We start from the raw sequence: 19,255 nt of genomic DNA on the forward strand, positions 1-19,255 counted from the left end.
ATACACACAATTTTGGCCTCCTATATAGTACATCCTTCTCAAGTCCCTATTCTCAACACAGCCTTCAGTAATCATTATCTCAAGGTTACATGTGAGTGTGAATCAAACTTGCAAGGACTCTGTGTATAATAGTTTCTACTACCAGTATGTTATATAGCATAGAGTGAAAAAAGACTTTGATTAGCATGAATAACATAATTATAGTGACCAGATCTGCAAAAGGATCTTATATTCTTCCAGTCACATCATTTCATGTTTTTACCTTAAAAATTCACCAATATAATAAATATGTTAGGGGCATAATTTCAAGTATATTATTCACAAATCAAGTTATGGATCACCAGTTGGACATGCTAAGACCATACACATATAGTGGTTCCTAACTTCCTATCACCATAGGTTTTTTCTTTCTATCATATAATTAGCAAATAATTAATTTATCATTGCACTAAAAGCAGAAGATACAGTACAAGCAGTGAAATTCTTTATTAGTCTAGTTTACGCCTAGACCACTTTTATTTATTTTGTGCAGTGCCCCACCCCTACAAAAGTGAAAAAGTGGTCTGGCCACAAGACTGTTATTATTATAGCTATGTGACTGAATTTGACAAAGCAATGCAGACTTCCACACATACCCATAACTATCTACAGGTTATGTATAGGAGTATAATTCCATCAGTGCTAAATTTTGGTTTCCATTACCAGTATAATAATTATTTCAAAAATACTATGGACGGTTTGTATGAAAATTCTATAGATTAATTGCATGCTGAGATGTCTAAAATTAAAATGTGTGGAATCCCAATTTAAATTTGTTTAATTTCTCCCAAATTCTCATTGCTTGCTACCTTTATAATGTATTGACCATGCACCATAATAATTATTACTGTGAGTCTGTGACATTTTATAGCTAGTGACCAAATCAAAAGACCCTAAAATTTTGTATGTAGTCTCTTCTTACCTAAGAATTCAAACCATTGAGCAAGTCAATATCAGAAAATCTTGCATGGTCTTCGTAGAATTTCACTCCTTGATATTCAATAGAATCGATAATTGTGGCTATGCATAGTTTCGTTTCCCCTGTGGATCAAGGAAGACTCCAGGTGACAAGTTTCTAAATTTTCTGTTGCATGTATACACTTAAATTGTCTGGGGCATCTGGTGACAATTTTCACCAAAAAATAATCTTTAAGTTGACATTTAAAACATATGCTAAAAATGATTGATAGAGGCATAAGAGGCTGATTATGCTTACTTCTAGATCTGCTGGCATAGTATCAGGAGCAGCCGAGCAGACTAAAGAGTCAAGACATGGAACCATGCCGGTGCAGTTTGAAGCATACAACAGGCATACATGCATTCCCCCAGGAAACAGTTCATATCTTGTTAGACTGTGTCAAGCTACTGTTAAAAATACAAAATCCGTGACTGTTCTATTAGGGTAGTTGCTGCTACTTATTTGTTTGACCAGTTTTTTTAAAACCTGAGAAATCAAATGTAATGATGTAGCTATCGTATAATATAGTGTTCGTGCCTGCAAGTCCATAAGGGAGTTTCGGTGATCCTATAGTCTATAACTGGCGCCGCCCGCCCCTTCGTCTGGGGGTGATCTACGGTGGCCCTGGAGGTCGCGCCAAGTGACAAATCCGAAATCTCAAGCCCAATATCCGATTACTCAGTGCGGATATCCAATGTCCTTATATGCAAATTAGCTTATCAATTAAATATCGGCTTAATTAGCTAACAGCTAGTTAATTAACGCACGCGTAACGCACGTAGGTCCCATATCACTTTAAAAGCGTTTGTAACTGCCGTAATCAGTCTAATCATTAACCACTCTCAAACATGCTCGGTGGGTGATGGCTTTGGTTGAACTTGTTGAAGGCAGTGCGGAATCAGAGATTTCGTCACTTAGTCAGAAAGACAGGACGGAGCCGGTGGATTACGGCTCGTGTAGTGAAGCAGAGAGCACATTTTCTGACATCGCTAGCCAGCGTCATAACTCGATAAGACATGTCGTATTTCACAATATTAGTTATGAAGTAGACCAGCGAGATCGGTGTTTTCGAAAATTGAGACCCAAAAAAGTCCTCCACCACGTGAGGTAAGTCTACATAGTTGGCGTTGAGCTAAACTACACGCAACTAGAGCCAGCTATGTTGTGTAGTGCGTGTGCGTGCGTGTATGTGTGTCAACTGTCCAAGTCTCACCATAGAGAGCGCCGCAGGGTGCTCTCTAATATCAGTCTATGGTCTCACGCAGTGGGTGAAGGTCCAGGTGGGACTTCAGATGCCCACATTCACCGTGGACATGGTATAGCCTCCTACGGGTTACTATACTAACCCTGCCCCAGGAGGATTTTCCTGCACTGATTTCTAGCTCCTGAGTAGCACACAGGTGTCCCAGTGCTGGTAGGTGTGACCATGCTAGCACGGAAGCTGAAGGCCTTGCTTTTGTGTGTGCGCGTGTGCATGTATGTGCTTGCCGGCATGTGTGTGTACAATGCACGCACGCGCACACACACACATGCACGTTGGCATGTGCATGCACGCACATACACTCATGCATACACTCTGTGTGTGTGTGTGCGTGCGTGCGTGCGTGTGTGTGTGCGTGCGTGCGTGCGTGTGTGTGTAGGCAATTAACCACACTCCTTTGGAACAACATTTTGACTATGTGTTTGCATACATTCTCTTCAGCAAGTACTAATAAAAAGCTTAAAGGTCAAATTTAAAATTAATTCCATTTTCCTTGCTAGCTATATCAATGATTTTTTTGTAGTACAGCATTTGTGGCTGAATGCAGGGTATTAAAATTTAGTGACCTATAGCTATGGCAGACTAAAAAAACCTTGTATTCTTGGTTATGTGAGCTTTATTTGTAATTGCTATCTCAAGTATAGGAACGAAATTTAAATATTTATAAATTTGCCTGCCCACATTGTCTTAGAATATTGGTGGTTAAAAAACTAATGATTAAGTTTATGTGGCCTAATCTACAATTATAGCAATAGAACTTTACTGCATATTTAAACTGTATGGGATGATGATCACAGGTACCTATAATTTTTGTAGTGGTATTATGAGGACTGGTCTGAACGTTATCATGGGACCAACTGGTAGTGGAAAGACCACGTGAGTTATTACTGTACATTTATAGTCCCACACGCAGCAAAACTATAGTCCTATCACCATTTATATGTCTTTATACAAGTACAAGGAAAATTAGGAATTTTAATTTAGATTAGGTATCAAAGAAATAAGTAGTGAAACAAGGGAGGAGGTTGCCTACACCTGAAAATAATACTATTTCAGTCATGTGGATAGACTGAAGTAGCTAAGGATTACAGTAAATGTCCACTAGCATATCTTCAGGTGTAGTCCTCCCTTGTTTCACTACTTTTTATCCCATATTTTTCATGTACTTGTTTGTTTCTTCTTTGTAGCATTATTATGACTGGTGAACCTGTGCATGTAGCATTAGAAGAAAGAATGGCTTATTGTTTTTGTCTGAACGTACACTCTAAATATCAATTGCCAAAGTGAACTTTTCAGCTACGTTCAGCCTGTTACATAGCATTGCAAACAAAGAATGCTATGAGGAGGGCCTCTGCAATCAATCCAGCCACAACAGAAAACTTGGACAATTCCCACTGTGGAACTACCATGAATCAACACCTTGTACTGTCAGAAAAGATAAATGGGACACAACAGAGGACACAGGTAGCTATATAAGTCCATTAAGCATACATTGTACATACTGTGGTATGCTAAAAGACAGACACCTGTCGGGCTAAAGTGACATCAAACAGTGAAAGTCAAACCCATAGCCTTATTATCCATTATCGAGTTATATTTGTCTGAAGGCATAGGCAGTAGTCAGTCAGGCCAGGAGCTTATAAGTGCCGAAGGCGCGAAGGAGCGTAACACTCAGGATATAGCTGTGTTCTATCTTTTGTTAATGAAACATGTCCTTATAAAGAGAGCAGTAATTTCCTGGGCTGTGCTTGGTTATGTTAACAGGTGCTAGCAGTTAATATGCAGCCATAGAGTGTCAGTAATACTGGTAGGGTAATTAAAAGAATTATTTCAACACAGCTCTGTTTCTGGTCCTCAGTACAGCACAGAGAGCTTACAAAACATATGGCTACTTAGTTCATTGTTAAGAGTTGTTCAGTCTCTTTTAGTTTACAAATAGCACACAAGTACTTAGACTCATCATGGCTTCCTTTGAAAATTAACAGCTTAAAAGTGATGATGCAATAAACCACTGAGTAGCAGTGAATATAGGATGAATGCCCTACATGGACTGAGGTTTAAGTAATTAGTCAAATGTTGGAACCACTAGTATCACGCTCCTTCACGCCTTTGGCGCTTATAAGCTCCTGGTCAGGCATTCAGTAGAAAATTCCACTGAATAATAATTTAAAAAAAGTAGCAACCTATTGGAAGCATTTCATGCCATTTCAACCCTCCATAATCTCTATTAATTGTAACCATCTCAGCGAAAACCCGTCTAGTTTGCACAAGCATGTGTATTGAGAAAAACGAATACGTGTGTTAAAAAGAAATTTTATGCAAGTTTTAATTGAGCCATTACCAAGGACCTGGCAAGGGGAGGGGCACAAAGAGGCAAGTTGTAGGTGGTTAGGGAGAGCCAGATCCTCTTGTTAGTTGTTGCATTTTTGAAGCAGCAAATAATACACCTCTTAGTAGTAACTCATTGTTGATTTTTACCATTTTGGCCTTTCGCATTAGCAGAAATTCGGTCAAACTTGAATGCTCTATTAGAGAGTTTTATTATAGTAATTTTGTGGATTTCGGTAATTGAAAGTAAACGATCATGCTACAGTAGCTTTCTATACCACGATCCATTAGAAGACTACAAAATGCACCATAAGTGGTAATAAATTCATTGGTGGTATGAATCACGTTAAGAAAATCTTCAGCGATAGGTATTTACCACACATGACCACGAATGTCGCCGAAAGCCATATGAACACGCTTAGCATTTCTAAGGATTTAATTAAACATACATACCATAATGAACCACCACTCTAGGATCCACTGAATACTGAAGTTAGATCTACAACTATACTGGAGATGCAAGTTGAATTACGACAAAACTCCCTAATAGAGTAGTCACCGCATTTCTGCTAATGTGCAGATGGTTGTGAAGTCTTTAAAGCTGTTTAAAAGGCTCTGAACGTCTTAAACAACAGCAACCCGATAAATTATTTTAGAGGTGCTTAGTACGCACGAAAGTGCTGGATGACAATTTCATAGCTATGGTTCGCTTTAGTTTCATAATAAATGCTAGTAAAATGTCGTGAGTTTTATAAGCTGATCTTAGCCTGGCATAAAGTTAAGTATTTTAATCAAAAGTATGACTCCTCCACAAGGTGTCTGTGTGTGTGGGGGGGGGAATTTGCCCCAAATGCCCCATCCTGGATCCACCATTGATTACTCAGGAAAGGAAGTGTTAAATTGATTAAACCTATATACCATCTTATTTGCCTACTCATGGGGAGTTCGAAAACCTTTGTTTCATTTCTGTAGCTCCAATGGTTTGTGTATCGCATTGTAACAATGCGGTAGATGTAAACAAAATCATTGCCATTTCTTCAATAAAACTGCCTTCATACGCCTATGCGCAAGTGATTGCAGGGCTAGAACTATACCTTTACTGGTCTGCGAATCCATGGTGAACACTGTAAGCCAAGTCCCAACTTTGTAGACTAATCCAAATGGAAGTTATGGCTGCTAATGTGTGCGCCTGTAGTTTATTTTTAGTATGTTCACTGTGCAAATCAATTTCCTTGCTTTTCCTACTTTCTAGCGCTATAATTCCAAAACTACTCACCATAATCGACTGAAATTTGGTGAACCATTCCTTTGACTATGCAGATAATGCTGAGAAAATAAAAAGAAATTTGGAAGTTTTGCAAACTAGACAGGTTTTTGCTGAGACGATCACAGTTATAACGTACTACCGTACTGTTTGGTAGGTAGGCATTGTACTTGAGTTGACAGCATATACTTGACATGGCTATTGTAATGGGACCGGATGGTCTTATAGTTGGTTTGCATTCACCTGAGCTCTTGTTTTTTGTTTGTTAATAACTCTTTGTTACATTGGCCAGCTGGCTAAGCATTACCCTTTAAATGTCACTCAGCATGTGTAAGGCATGAAAACATGCTTGTTCTAGCACAAACCATTAGCAGTGAACACCTGGTCACCTAGTGTTTTTGGCAGGTGAACATGAACCAACTAGAGTAGTGGTGACTGTTGTACCAGCATCAGTGGAGGAAGCTGTCCGCAATTGGGGGGGGGGGGGGGAGCACTTACACAATCAACAACCAGGTATCCCAAGACAGAACGTCAATCACCTTCCAAAGTCCAGTTACCTAGCGGTAGTAGAACCTACAAACAGTTTGATTCTGCATACGTTTTGGAGCCCATCCTCATATGGGCCCCTAATAAAGTAATATAAAAATGTGTTATGCATACCTAGCTAGCTATTGTGTGTGAGCCTTATTACGCTAGCTATTGACTATGGCTACATACTGTACGTAGTGCACCCCTGTTTATTTCATCCACTACTCTTCACCCTCACTCTGTTGTAGCAATGGTGACTCATTTTTGTTGAGTGATCAGTAAGTCATGTGATTTACATTGGAATCAATCACAATACCCCGGTAGCCACATATTAAACAATGTTGGTAGCCTTCCATCAATGTATTGTACATTATTATAGTAACGACTGATCTTTTCACAAAGTAGCACTGCTGCTCTCCAATTAGAATACTCCAGTACAGTTGCTGTTCCTATCCAGTTTACTCATGAATACGTTGCTGTAGTCCCGTATACCATTACAACAACAATTATCTTCGGAAACAACATTCCCTGCCCACTGCAGCTGGTCACATCTTTTTACAGAGTGCAATTTAAACCAATGTACTTTAATTGTGCATGCAAAAGTATAGGAATCGATTGTGGGTTACAATTGGATGCATCATGTGATTCACTAAGCTGTAAGCTATGTATCTGCATACGTAACAGTCACTGAACTGTGTGACACTAACGTTAATACCCCTCCCGTTATATGTATTTGTGCTTCTATAATTTTCACACATGTATGCTGCTGTGAATGCTGTAAAGTTTCCAGCCAAATTTGGGGGGGACTGCTCCCTTACTTTTCAAATAGAGGGCATGTGCCCCCCTGCCCCCCTCCTGTTCCGCCGCCCTTGACCAGCATGCATGATTGTGCTACTCAGCTACAGTACAGTAATAGGCAATTATTTACTACACTTCAAATCAGGCTGGTTGATAGCTGGAACTTTTTCTAAAGGTTGATGTGTGTAGCTAATGACAAGGGATGATCCAGGATTTTTCAAGAAGGAGGTTGCTGAGCTGGGTGGAGGGTACCCCCCCCCTAAAGTTTACATATGCAACTCAGCACATTCTGACATAGCATTCATACATAACATGTGCGCTTAGGCAAACTTTAACAAGCATGATGTGTGTATCTAGCTAACTACCTGGAAACCTACACAGTAGTTTGTGCGGCTTATGACTACAAACACCATTGCTTCCTTGCAGTTGCAAGCATTTCACTCACAGTAAGCTGTGTCTTCCATATCTATGATTGCTCTCCTCTGATGAATGCAACGTAGCACGTGTGTTGAAACAGATCCATTTCACACCATGTAGGCTTAAGATAATATCACCTAACCATACACACTTGGTTGAATAAATTCCTCAGGCTAAATGGCCCACTCCATAAAAAGCAGTCATTGTATGGCTTCCATTGGGGAGATTTACCTGTACCAAAACAGTGTATAATTTTTTTCTTTTCAGTGCTAATCACTCAGACATTGTATGGGTAGATGGTCAATTAGTATAGAGTATTTGTGAAATCTTAAAGACAGTTCTATTTAATCCATTTCATAAATACAATTTTGCTGGTATATAAACAATAACATTGCATTAGTACAATTACAAAACAGCAAAGGTATAGCGTAGTAATGCAGCTATACACAGAGTCAGAATTTAAACTAAAGACATTTCATGCACACAAAATGTCGTAATTATGTATACCAGGAGCTCATAGCATGTGAGACAGGAAAAAAGAGAAGTATTGCTAACCAACCTAGCAAACGGGCTAAAACTGTTGATCATGGCTGGTGCTGCTCATCTCTGCTGCACAGCTACTAGTGAATTTGTTTAATAAGTGTAATAATGAGAGAAGCTCAGTAAGCAGGTGTGTTGGGTGGCCTGTGTGGTTGGTGAGGTTTCAACACTATTAGTGGTGTTCCATATTAGGTAATTTTGAATTTCAGCACTGTTACCACACAACCTCATGGAATGCCTTTGGCACTTATGAGCTTCTGTGTATATCTATATGCCTCATTTCTTTGTTGGTACTAGTTGCTTTCCCAACACAAGTACATAGAAATGTGATACTGTTGTACTATAACAACCAATACATTAATACACAGACCAACACTTTGAAAGCCATACAAAACCCAGTAATACTTGATTAATGAAATGACCTCATGGTAGACATGAAGCCATTGAAGATGATTAAATATTAAAATTATAATAAATAGATGCTAACAGCATTGTGGGGTGAGTCATCTCCATCTGTGCTGTTGTCTCTGTCTGGCTAATTGCTGTTCTAAAGTTTGCTGTTGTGTCATTATCTATACAGCTCCCTATGTCTTCATCTGGTGTATTTGTCTTCTTTGGTTTCATAGGAATATCCAATACCTTAGTCTTGTGATAGTATGGGGCATCTGTTATCTATGGTCTCATCCTTCATACCGTTTTCTCACTTATTCATTATGCACCCTTCTTTCTGTAAGTGGTCCTGAATTGTAACTGATGAGGTTTGATAGCACCAAAGCATCAGTAATCCATGGTGTATATTTATCAAGTGATGTTTGATTGTACCAAAAGTATCAGTAATCCATGAAATAATCTATTGTGTGATGTTTGATAGTGTGAGCCCAGTCACTAATTCGTAACATATTTCATCGAGTGATGTTTAATAGCACTAACCCATTTTTAGACCATCAGTGTATTGTCATTGTGTGGTGGTATGTGATCATTAGTTTGTGTTGACTCCCTAGTTTGGAGGCATTCAAGCATTCATGCAGGGATAGTGATTAATAACTTATTGGGATCTTGCATGCATTGAAATTCTATCCAAGATTGATCATAATAACAAAAATTAAAAATTCAGTTTATTAATGTAATTTTTGTATTCACAGGTTGTTAGATATTCTCGCTGGTCACAAGGATAAACGTGGAAAAGTAGTGATAAATGGTGAAGAATGTACAGCTAAAGCCAGATCAGCCTGTGTCATTAAGGTATGCTGGTACACAGATTGTACACATTAGGGCTGAAACAAATACCAATACTCGGTGAGTACTCGATAAGGATATTGGTACCCGTATAGTAAAATTAGTTCTTGAGTACTTGTTAAGATCATGTGATCCAGCTCACATGATGTATTTGTCATCAGGGAGTGATGCAATAAAGGCTGTAGAGTTTGATTGGCATAATTTTTATTGTCAGGCAGTGTGTGTATCACTGTTATTACTTGAAAAGCTGTAAACTGTTTAAGGTTGGTACTAAACATGTTAAATGGGTATCACTACAAGTAGCTAGTATTCATGAGTACTCGATCGTTAACTCTAGAGAGTACTTGAATACTATAAAAACCAGGATTGTTTCAGCCCTAGTATGCTTACAAGTGTTGATTAATGCACAATGTCATTTAGGATGGCATTGTAATGGGAACACTTACTGTTAAAGAGAACATCACCTTCTCTGCTGCTCTGAGGTTACCATCAACATATACCAGAAGAGATAGAAGACGAAAAGTTGATCTTGTTATTAAGGAGCTAGGCTTGACTGCTGTTGCTGATAAGAAGGTAAATATGTACCCATGCAGTTATATATACTGTACACATTTGTGTTTATCCTAACACAATTGACACTCCCAGGTAGGTGCAACTGAGGGTATTTCTAAAAGAGAAAGAAAACTCACTAACATTGGAATGGAACTAGTTTTAGATGATGGTGTTGTATTTCTTGATGAACCAACAGCTGGGTTGGATGTATCCAGTGCTTTATCATTGATCAGAGTGCTGAAAAGGTATATACCAGTTGTGCAGTCCATGGTGAACTTTACTTTTTATTACTCACTAACGCAGGGCAAGTAAACAAAACAGGGTGATCATTTTATCAATACATCAATCTCAATATTCTGTGTATGAACTATTTGACACACTGACCTTATTGTCAAATGGATATCTGGTGTATCATGGTCCTGCTGGAGATACTGCACTGCAGTACTTCAAAAACCTTGGTGTGTTTTTTGTGTGTGTGTGTGTGTGTGTGTGTGTGTGTGTGTGTGTGTGTGTGTGTGTGTGGGTGTGGGTGTGGGTGTGGGTGTGTGTGTGTGTGTGTTGGGAATTTGCCTAATTCACTTAGCGGTGTTGGGGTCATTGTGGAACTTCGGGTTCCACAACCTCTCTCCATTATACCTAGACAGTCCTGCCCCTTGCTTGCATAAGACACGAGTATCTAACTGGTGTATAGGCATCCCAGTGCCGGTTCACTGGGCAGCAATGGCTGTATTTTGCACGGCTTTCCTTTTTGCTTGCTTTGCTTGTATGTGTCCACTGTGTGCAAGTAGTGTATTGTTAGTAAGGTTTGCATGTTATACTCATGTTTGCAGTTTTGATGTCCTGCAACATACATAACTGAAAGTGGTTTCTCAGTATTTACCATGTCAATAATCCGAAAAGAAAGTACTTACAATATAGCTAAGGGAATAAAATAATGGGGGAGGGGTCTACGGTATACTGCGAATTTGGACTTTTTTGGCTGCTTTTAGTTCATAATCAGTTAATTTACTGCTTTAAACAGTGCTTAAGGAAAAATGTGTCCTAAACTACAACTAACTTTGTTTCCTCTAAGAGTGGTAACTTGACTGCTCTATTAGAATATCTTGGAGATGAAAAGTTTTCAACGGCTTAATGGATGCTAGTTGCATGCACACTGTTGGCGGGTATCTAGCATTGTTTGCAGTGATGAATTATTGTCAAAACAGCGATTATATAGCTACTAGACAGCTTAGCTAACTTTAAAGGAGATTTCAACCAAAACCCATCTAGATCCGATACATAATGGTGGAGATGTAATTTTCTGATTTAGCTATGCATGTGACTTCATCATAATTATATGTTGGGTGGTTAATTTTTTTAGGATATAAATGTAGACAACATGATAATCCTGCTGACTTCTTTCTCAATGTTGTGGTACAAAATGAGATAGTGAAGCAAACAGGTAATAACAAGAGTTTAAAATATGGGAGAGGGCCCTCCCATATTATAAACTCTTGGTAATAATACATATGTAAACTATCTGTGTGGCTGCACCTACGTATATAGTCTTGTTCATATATTTTGTTAGTCACATGTGTTTACCAGTCATGCCATTATTGGACAGAAGGAATGACCTTAACTATGTCTCTGTGTAACAACCAACTTGCTTTGGCTTACAAGGACAGCTCACAACACGATGATACAAATAATGAAGTTATGATACTGGTAAAAGAGGCACGTAATAGGACAGATGATCAAAAATTTGCTGTAAGGTTTTTATGGCAAGTACGTACGTTCTTGTGTGTTACATGTCTAAATGATGTCATCTACATGGACACAGGTATTAGTACTGTCAGCTCGTACTATGAAGAATCTGATACGAAATCCTATTAGCACAATACAGGTATATTTATTAACAAATGACTGATTGCATTGTCTATTGTACTCTGAGAGCATAAATCATGGAAGTTGTGCTTCTGTCCACCCATAAGAAGTTTAATACTATTACAATGCATGCAGCACTGTCACAGACTCACAGCTCAGATGAATGAAATGCATTTGCCATGTGCAATCATAGTAGTGCCTCTTTCAAATCAATGTACACCATTATTACAGATAAAGACTTGAGTTTTCACTGTATAATGAAATACTGCAGAGCTAATTTCAAAATCTGAACTATTATGATGCCTTTACCAGATAAAATAAAATCAGCTACCTTAGGTAAATGTAACGTTTAAAGCTAATTCTTTTCAGAAGTTTTTCATCTTGCTACAAAAGTCTTAAAATACTGGGCACTTTGATGAAAAAATTATACATGTGTCCTCAGCCTTCTCTCGTGCTTAAAGAATACATACCCAAACACATCCCTGTGGTGCTTATATCAGTGTGTTAATTTGCATATACCATATTATCCAATCAAAATACAAAAGCTGTACTACAATTTGACTACACATTTATAACTCTTCACAGGTGATGGTAATATTTATTTTGGCAACACTGGTTGGCACTGTTTTCTTTCAACTTAAAAATAATTTTGCAGGATATCAAAACAGGTACACCATATCACTACACCCTACTGTCAATCACAATTAGTAACGTTATATGTGAAATCTTTGTAGAACTGGTGCGTTGACTCTGATAACTGTAATGACTGTGGTGTTTGGAGGTATTAGTGCTGCAGTACCATTTTTAAAAGAACGTCCATTATTTGTGTTAGTTATTTAATCACAATTGTATTGACATGTTTGTATTATATTAACTGTTACAGGCAGGAGGCTGCATCCAGCTATTATAGAATTTCAGCATATTTTATTTCAAAAGTTGTTTTTGAATTGCTACCAATGAATTTAATAATGAGACTAATCTTTTCAGCTATAACATACTGGATGATAGGTATGTTTGTGGTTTGGCTGATAATCAGTGTAATATGTAACTATTTACTTGTTCATGAAAATTTCCTAATTATGTATGTAGCTGTTACTGGTTTGACACTATTTACAAATCTAGCAAATTTTCTGAAATAATCATTGTAGTTATAGATGTGTTGCTACTGTTCCCTATAAGTTCATGAAACCATCTCAACTTTACATTGAGGGAATACAATTCGTGTCCACCTTTGAGCCTTTGAGTGACTAAAATATGGGTATATTCTTTTGGTTTGTCATTGTATCAAACCTATCTCTAAGGGAATGCCACTAAGACAAGTTTGGACATGATTTTGTTGCCAGCATACAATGGCATATCTAAACTGTAAGGTTTGTTAGGGCACAGGGTAAAGCTGCCAAAACAGAGGATATGCTTTTCAAAAATTCAAGAAAGCAAAGTAAAAACTCTACTATTTTATCATTTTTGAAGTACATGGTTTCTTTGTAACATCATGGATTGGTAAACTGCTTGTATACTTTGAATCCCATTGAATACTGTGACTGCTTTATTAGAGTATTTGACTCTTTCATAAGAGTATTTCAATCTTGCATACAAAATCCTCAGGTAGGGTGTCTGAGTTCTTTGAAATGGTACAGGTACTACTAGAGGCATCCCCAGATACTTCACTGGCTACAAGAAAATCCTCGCCAATTTTTAAACAAACTACCGCAGATTCCCTAAAAATTCAGCAGAAATAAATTAATTCCGTTTGTGTCTGGCCGAACAATTAGGAAAAAATGTACCAACCCGGTGCTATATGTCAAATTTTTAGGGATCTATCCCTAATGCAGTCTGCATGCTTCATGGCTATGTTATTTGCAATCCGTTTTCTGCTTACTTTCTGGATTTCTTCTACAGGGACCAACAGGAGCGCATTGAGGCGGAGCTGACGATACCACAACACTCACTTGGCCATAGCGCTATATACTATGATTGCCTACATTATCCAGGAGGGATGGTCAATGTCATTACTACATCAGTTGCTTTTGAATACAATCACCCAGATGTAAAAATGAGGATTTCAACAATTAATAAAAATAGAAACCATGATCAATATTATTAAACTATCTCATGATAAATCTTGCTGCCAGATGCTGCATGAAGTGTTCCATGGCTTAACAATGCGTTATCTTAGGGTGTATCATGTTACAAGAAGATGTGGGGCCAGGAGAGATTTTATTCTGTAAAGATCGTTTTGCGGTAGCCGTGATGTCACACGATCATATCGTTGGGTGCGTTCCCTGAACAATTTTACTGCTTCATCCAGCATCGAGGTAGCATATTGTGTGAGGTCACTGGGAATCATCAGTATACTCGAGAGACCTTCATCAACTAGTACTTCAAGTGTCGAAAAATTAGCGCACTTATAATTAGAAACTTTCCTGCGCTTGCCAAAATTTAGAGCACATTTCGTTCAAAGCACAGGGAGTGCTGAATATTTAGAGATGCCAAAATTTTGGGGAACCTATAGTAATAATGTTGATACCGCTATATACACTTAATCCTGGAAAATTTTATACAGGGTATGTTAAACTAGCTTGTTTGCTTAAAACTTAAAATTATAATTACACATTCTGTAAATTTTCCTTAATCACATCATCTTTGTATGCTATATTTTGTTTATTTGTTTGACCAGGTCTCAAGAAGGATATTTATAGATTTACTGTTTACTTCATGACAATATTATTAACCTCACTGTCTGCTTCTACAACAACACTTCTTATCAGTGCTGGAATAAGGAAACTTTATTTAATCAGTATCTGTATTCCTGTTGTGTTTGTTACTCAGTTGGTAAGCTGGGATGTGTTGTGTTGGTGGGAGGGGGTGTACATGTGGCATAAATGATAACGGTGGCTATAAAATATATGAACTGTGTACACACTGCACCATCTTTTCATCAACTTTGAAAGACTTTGTCAGCTAATTGTGTGAGATTCTTAGCTCACTTGTAGCTTGCACTGTGCTGAGGAATTTTCTACTGCTTGACTGACTGATCAACTTACTTACTAATAATGCCTTCAGACAACCACAATTCTAGTGCCACAGCCTTGATTTTTCCTCTGTTGGATGTTGCTTCAGCCCAACAAGCTAAGTGCCTGTTGGCTCACTGCAGATTGTACAATGTACCTTTGTATTGCACTTTGCTGACAACACAAGTTGTCCATTTGCAGTAGTGTGCCACGGTCTCCCTGTGGCTGTGCTGACTAACGATCATGTTTATATAACAGGAATTTCCCGTATTTTCCGTAGTGACTGGATTACTTGCAGAGATGTTTCGTGTACTGCTCTTCGTGAGTAACAGCTGAGCATACATAGTTGAAACACAGTATAATGGTCGCTTCACTTCTGTAGTTATTAATGGTTGGGGTGTGTCCAGATGCAAAATCAATTTTATGATATGTATGATGCTGTTCTTTCTTTTGATGCAATATATGCAAGTTCATAATGTTAATCAAACAAGGATTAGGATTTTATGCGTGCATATAAAAAGTAGGGAAACAAGGGAGGTTGCCTACACCTGCAGATATACTACTGCAACATTAATCCCTAATTCAGTCGTGAGTATTGATTGAAGTAGGGATTAAATGCTCACTAGTATGTATATTTGCAGGTGTAGGTAACCTCCCTTGTTTCCCTGCTTTTTTTCTATGATCTTTAAAATTCCTAATGTTTCCTTCTACTTGTCATATAAGGATGTAGCTAGAAACCTTGAGAAAGTGGGTAAGTACGCAACTCTTTTGGTGACAACTCTACTGTAATGTCTGATTGCTCTATTAAGATGTCTCAACCTTTATCTGGCTTGTATTGTGTCTTTGTTATAAGCATGCACATATAAAATTTTGCAAGTTGTGGAAACCCTTGTCAGTATGAATCATGTACTGTATTAATAAACTCTACAATGTATATGTAGCTATTCACATCCATGGAGGCATGCATAGACATAATAATCTATAAATAAGGAGTTTGCATACATTCTTTTTGTAAAATAAAAAAAAGTGTCCTGCATTTCATTAATCATTACAGCCAATTCTTCTGTTTGCGAGTATGGCCATTGTGTACTTGTATGTAAATTCATATCCTGCAGGTATTTGGTGGATTTCTTATTAATCTTAACAGTCTTAGTTCCTGGCTTAGCTGGATTCAGTACTTGAGTATTTTTAGATATGCTCTAAATGTAAGTAGGTATGTTACTGCAATTAATAGTTAATATTATTTTTTATAGGCACTGTATACAAATGAACTAGAGAATGGTGTTTATTGTGATAGGATCTTTAATCAAACAAATGATAATATGAATTGGTATGTACCACTGTACAAAGTGTCTAAGTTGTGTTGTGACCTATGGCTAAGGCCAGGCAAACTTGATTACTTGTCTCTCATCCACAAAAATTCAGATTTCCATGTGGGCGGAAGGTCATTTTTCATTATTCATTGTTAAAGAAAATACTCCAAATCAAGCTGTCTGTTACAATAATCAATGTTAGCTAAAGCCTTTTAAGAACTAGTACTAAACGTTTTACTGCCATTTTTTTGAGGTGCAAGTGACATTTGCTGTGCGGTTAAATGATAGTTAGCTTTCTTAGCATTAAAATACGTGTGCATGTGACTGATGACAGCAATAATGAAATTAGAGGTGGTGGGGTAAAAAGGGATGCGGGCAGGGATGAGAAACTATTAATCAAGTTTGCCTGCCCTAATTTGAAAATTACTGTGCTAGAGACCTGTCAGTCTCTGCTTGTCTGCTAGTGTGTCATACAGCTGTAACAAGAATTTTACAGGTTTTTGCAATTGAATTCGTCCCGTTTGCAATTGAGTTCGTCGCTTTTGCAATTGAATTCGTCCCGTTTGCAATTGAATTCGTCCCGTTTGCAATTGAATTCGTCGGTTTTGCAATTGAATTCGTCCCGTTTGCAATTGAATTCGTCGCTTTTGCAATTGAATTCGTCGCTTTTGCAGTTAAATTTGTCCATAACAAGAATGGCAGCTGGAACAAACATGAAAACATGATGTAGCAGCTGCTACAAGAACTTGTTCAAGTACAACAGTAGTAAACAACTCTTTATAAGGCAATAATTCTTCCTCTACAGCCTCTCCAACAACATTCCAAACTCTACTACGCCATTCGCGATGGGTGTGGTCACTCGCGAGCAAGCTAATTAACTTGTCAGACAGCTATCAACTTCGTGTACTACCAGCTTCAATTATCTTCTAGTGTCTCAAGTGTAACTCTCCAAGGCATAAATAGTTCATCTCTTAATGAACGGTTGGTTTCTTGGAGCCGTTTTGTTTATGACGAATTGTAATGCAAACGCGACGAATTCTATTGCAAAACCGACTAATTCAACTGCAAAAGCGACGAATTCAATTGCAAAACCGACGAATTCAATTGCAAACGGGACGAATTCAATTGCAATACCGACGAATTCAATTGCAATACCGACGAATTCAATTGCAAACGGGACGAATTCAATTGCAAAGGCGACGAATTCAATTGCAAAAACCTGTACTACTACTATATATATATATGCATACGTAGTTGGCTTGTGTTCACCAGAGCCCCAGCCAAAGACAGTAACATCAGAGAGGTGAACATGTGTTCACTAACTTCACTTTTAATTGTTTGTACTGAAACAAACGACATGTTTTCATATTGGAAACATTTTATTGGTCCATACTAATGCATAAGATAATTTTAAAGCATCCTAACTTGCTCATATCAGAGCACTTTTTAATAAACAGTTCTGGTGCTTAAAGGGCTTCACAGTGCTTCTAAATGTTTGGGCAGCTGGCTCATGTAACAATTAAGAGTAAGAGTTATTGACAAGAAACAAGTGCTCGGGTTGACAAGAACCGACCATAAAACTAAGAACTAGTGATGCACCAACTAATTGGTATATAATCATAAATTGATTTATCACCCAAATTTTTTTGGTATTGGTAATTATTAGGTAATGAGGTGACCGATTAATTTTACTGGCCCTGATGATATTGTTTTCATAAAAATAAGATTAAAATGGCAAAATACATGTGGAATTTTGGTAGTTAAAATATAAACAGTTATTGGTATTGGCTTTTGTGTGTGAATTTCAATATCAGCTAATCAGAGAATTGGCAAAATCTCTTATTGGTGCACCACTACTAAAGAACCCATGTATGCATGATCATACCCAGAATATATCTGTTTCATCATACTCCAATATTGCCACATTTCTTACTGTATGCATACTTTCAGGTTACTGTTCATTCCATTATACTTCACCTATACCCACAGTAATGTACTTGTTCATTGTGAGGATACGCACTTTTGTTTGCTACACAAATCCAGAATTCTATTTCCCATACCTTTTGCCCTAGTATGGCATACCTGGGCTGGACATTTGTATAGAAGGTCACGTATACCACCATAATAAGAGTGATGCTCTCCTTATTGTATTTCCTTTGAAATAATACATGTGGTATGCACATATATTATATATACTCTTATTTTATTCAATTTTGTAGTTTAAATGAAAATCTCACTGTATACGGAGACATCCAACTGGAATCAATGAGATATTCAGATCAAAGCATTCTTGCCAATGAGCTAGGATTATTGATTTATGTTATTGTAATGCTAACTTGTATCTACATTACTTTGCGATTTGTTACTGTAACTATCTGCAGGTAGCTAGAACTATTTTTGTAACAAAAACTTCTCCAAGCTGTGAAGTTATATAGGGCATGGCCTTAAAATTAAAGGCCAGGGGTTAAATTTCAAAAATGGCTGCTATGATGGATCTGCTAGGAAGTTTAGGATATAATTAAATTTTAACTATGTGGAGAATAATGCTCCATCACCATGGTAACTATGTGGAGAATAATGGAACTCCATCATCATGGTAACTATGTGGAGAATAATGGAACTCCATCACCATGGTAGGAGAATAATGGAACTCCATCACCATGGTAACTATGTGGAGAATAATGGAACTCCATCATCATTGTAAACAAGAATGAAGGACACTAGTTGGGTATTACAAAGAAACGTTTTGCGCATGCCTAGACTGCATGTTGCGGGGGGATCAAGTCGCCACTGGGTCTGGGATTTTTTTCATGTTTCTAACTCCCTGTATTCATAGGCTTTAAGCCTTCTCACAGGTCCCTACTGGGATAGCATTTACAGAATTTTTACCAGAGGGCATTTTTGAAGGTTATAACAAAGTGTATATGTTTTGTAAGCATATGTTAACCTAGGGTATTCTTGCTGAGATAGGACCTTTTTCAAATTTGATGATTAGGGGACTCATTGTTTTTCAGCATCATTATAATTATTTTGCAATAAAAATTATCATTATCAATTTAAAGTTCAATTGCAGTAGTGACTGCTCTATTAGAGTGTTTTGATCTTGACACAAAGTCAAGTCTCCATTTCTTCATAATGTAAAGTGTA

At 37.7% G+C, this 19,255-nt stretch overlaps 1 protein-coding gene across 3 annotated transcripts; it reads left to right on the forward strand.

The window, feature by feature from the left end:
• Positions 1-1,858: 1,858 nt before the first annotated feature.
• On the forward strand, positions 1,859-18,517 carry LOC136257038 (broad substrate specificity ATP-binding cassette transporter ABCG2-like). 3 transcript variants are annotated; one of them, XM_066050148.1, is made up of 16 exons: positions 1,859-2,104; positions 3,075-3,134; positions 9,276-9,375; positions 9,790-9,942; positions 10,015-10,166; positions 10,225-10,379; positions 11,282-11,362; positions 11,525-11,685; positions 11,741-11,803; positions 12,370-12,452; positions 12,519-12,611; positions 12,668-12,792; positions 14,462-14,616; positions 15,911-16,000; positions 16,049-16,125; positions 18,328-18,517. In XM_066050148.1, the coding sequence occupies exons 1-16, from the start codon at positions 1,860-1,862 to the stop codon at positions 18,491-18,493; spliced, it is 1,959 nt and encodes a 652-aa protein (XP_065906220.1). In that variant the 5' UTR covers position 1,859; the 3' UTR covers positions 18,494-18,517. The 3 variants fall into 3 exon arrangements, with proteins under 3 accessions (XP_065906220.1, XP_065906221.1, XP_065906223.1); XM_066050149.1 differs by having other exon boundaries at positions 11,528-11,685; XM_066050151.1 differs by lacking the exon at positions 11,282-11,362 and having other exon boundaries at positions 11,528-11,685.
• The last annotated feature ends 738 nt before the right edge of the window (positions 18,518-19,255 follow it).

This window comes from Dysidea avara, chromosome 5 (genome assembly GCF_963678975.1).
Source record: "Dysidea avara chromosome 5, odDysAvar1.4, whole genome shotgun sequence".
Lineage (NCBI taxonomy): Eukaryota > Metazoa > Porifera > Demospongiae > Dictyoceratida > Dysideidae > Dysidea > Dysidea avara.

Bases quoted from the DNA above. Each gene is read 5' to 3' on its own strand.
- LOC136257038 (XM_066050148.1), top strand. From the start codon at position 1,860: ATGGCTTTGGTTGAACTTGTTGAAGGCAGTGCGGAATCAGAGATTTCG. The intron at 11,363-11,524 runs GTAATAACAAGA...ATTATTGGACAG, and splicing joins TGAGATAGTGAAGCAAACAG to AAGGAATGACCTTAACTATG. The intron at 14,617-15,910 runs GTAAGCTGGGAT...CATATCCTGCAG, and splicing joins TTGTGTTTGTTACTCAGTTG to GTATTTGGTGGATTTCTTAT.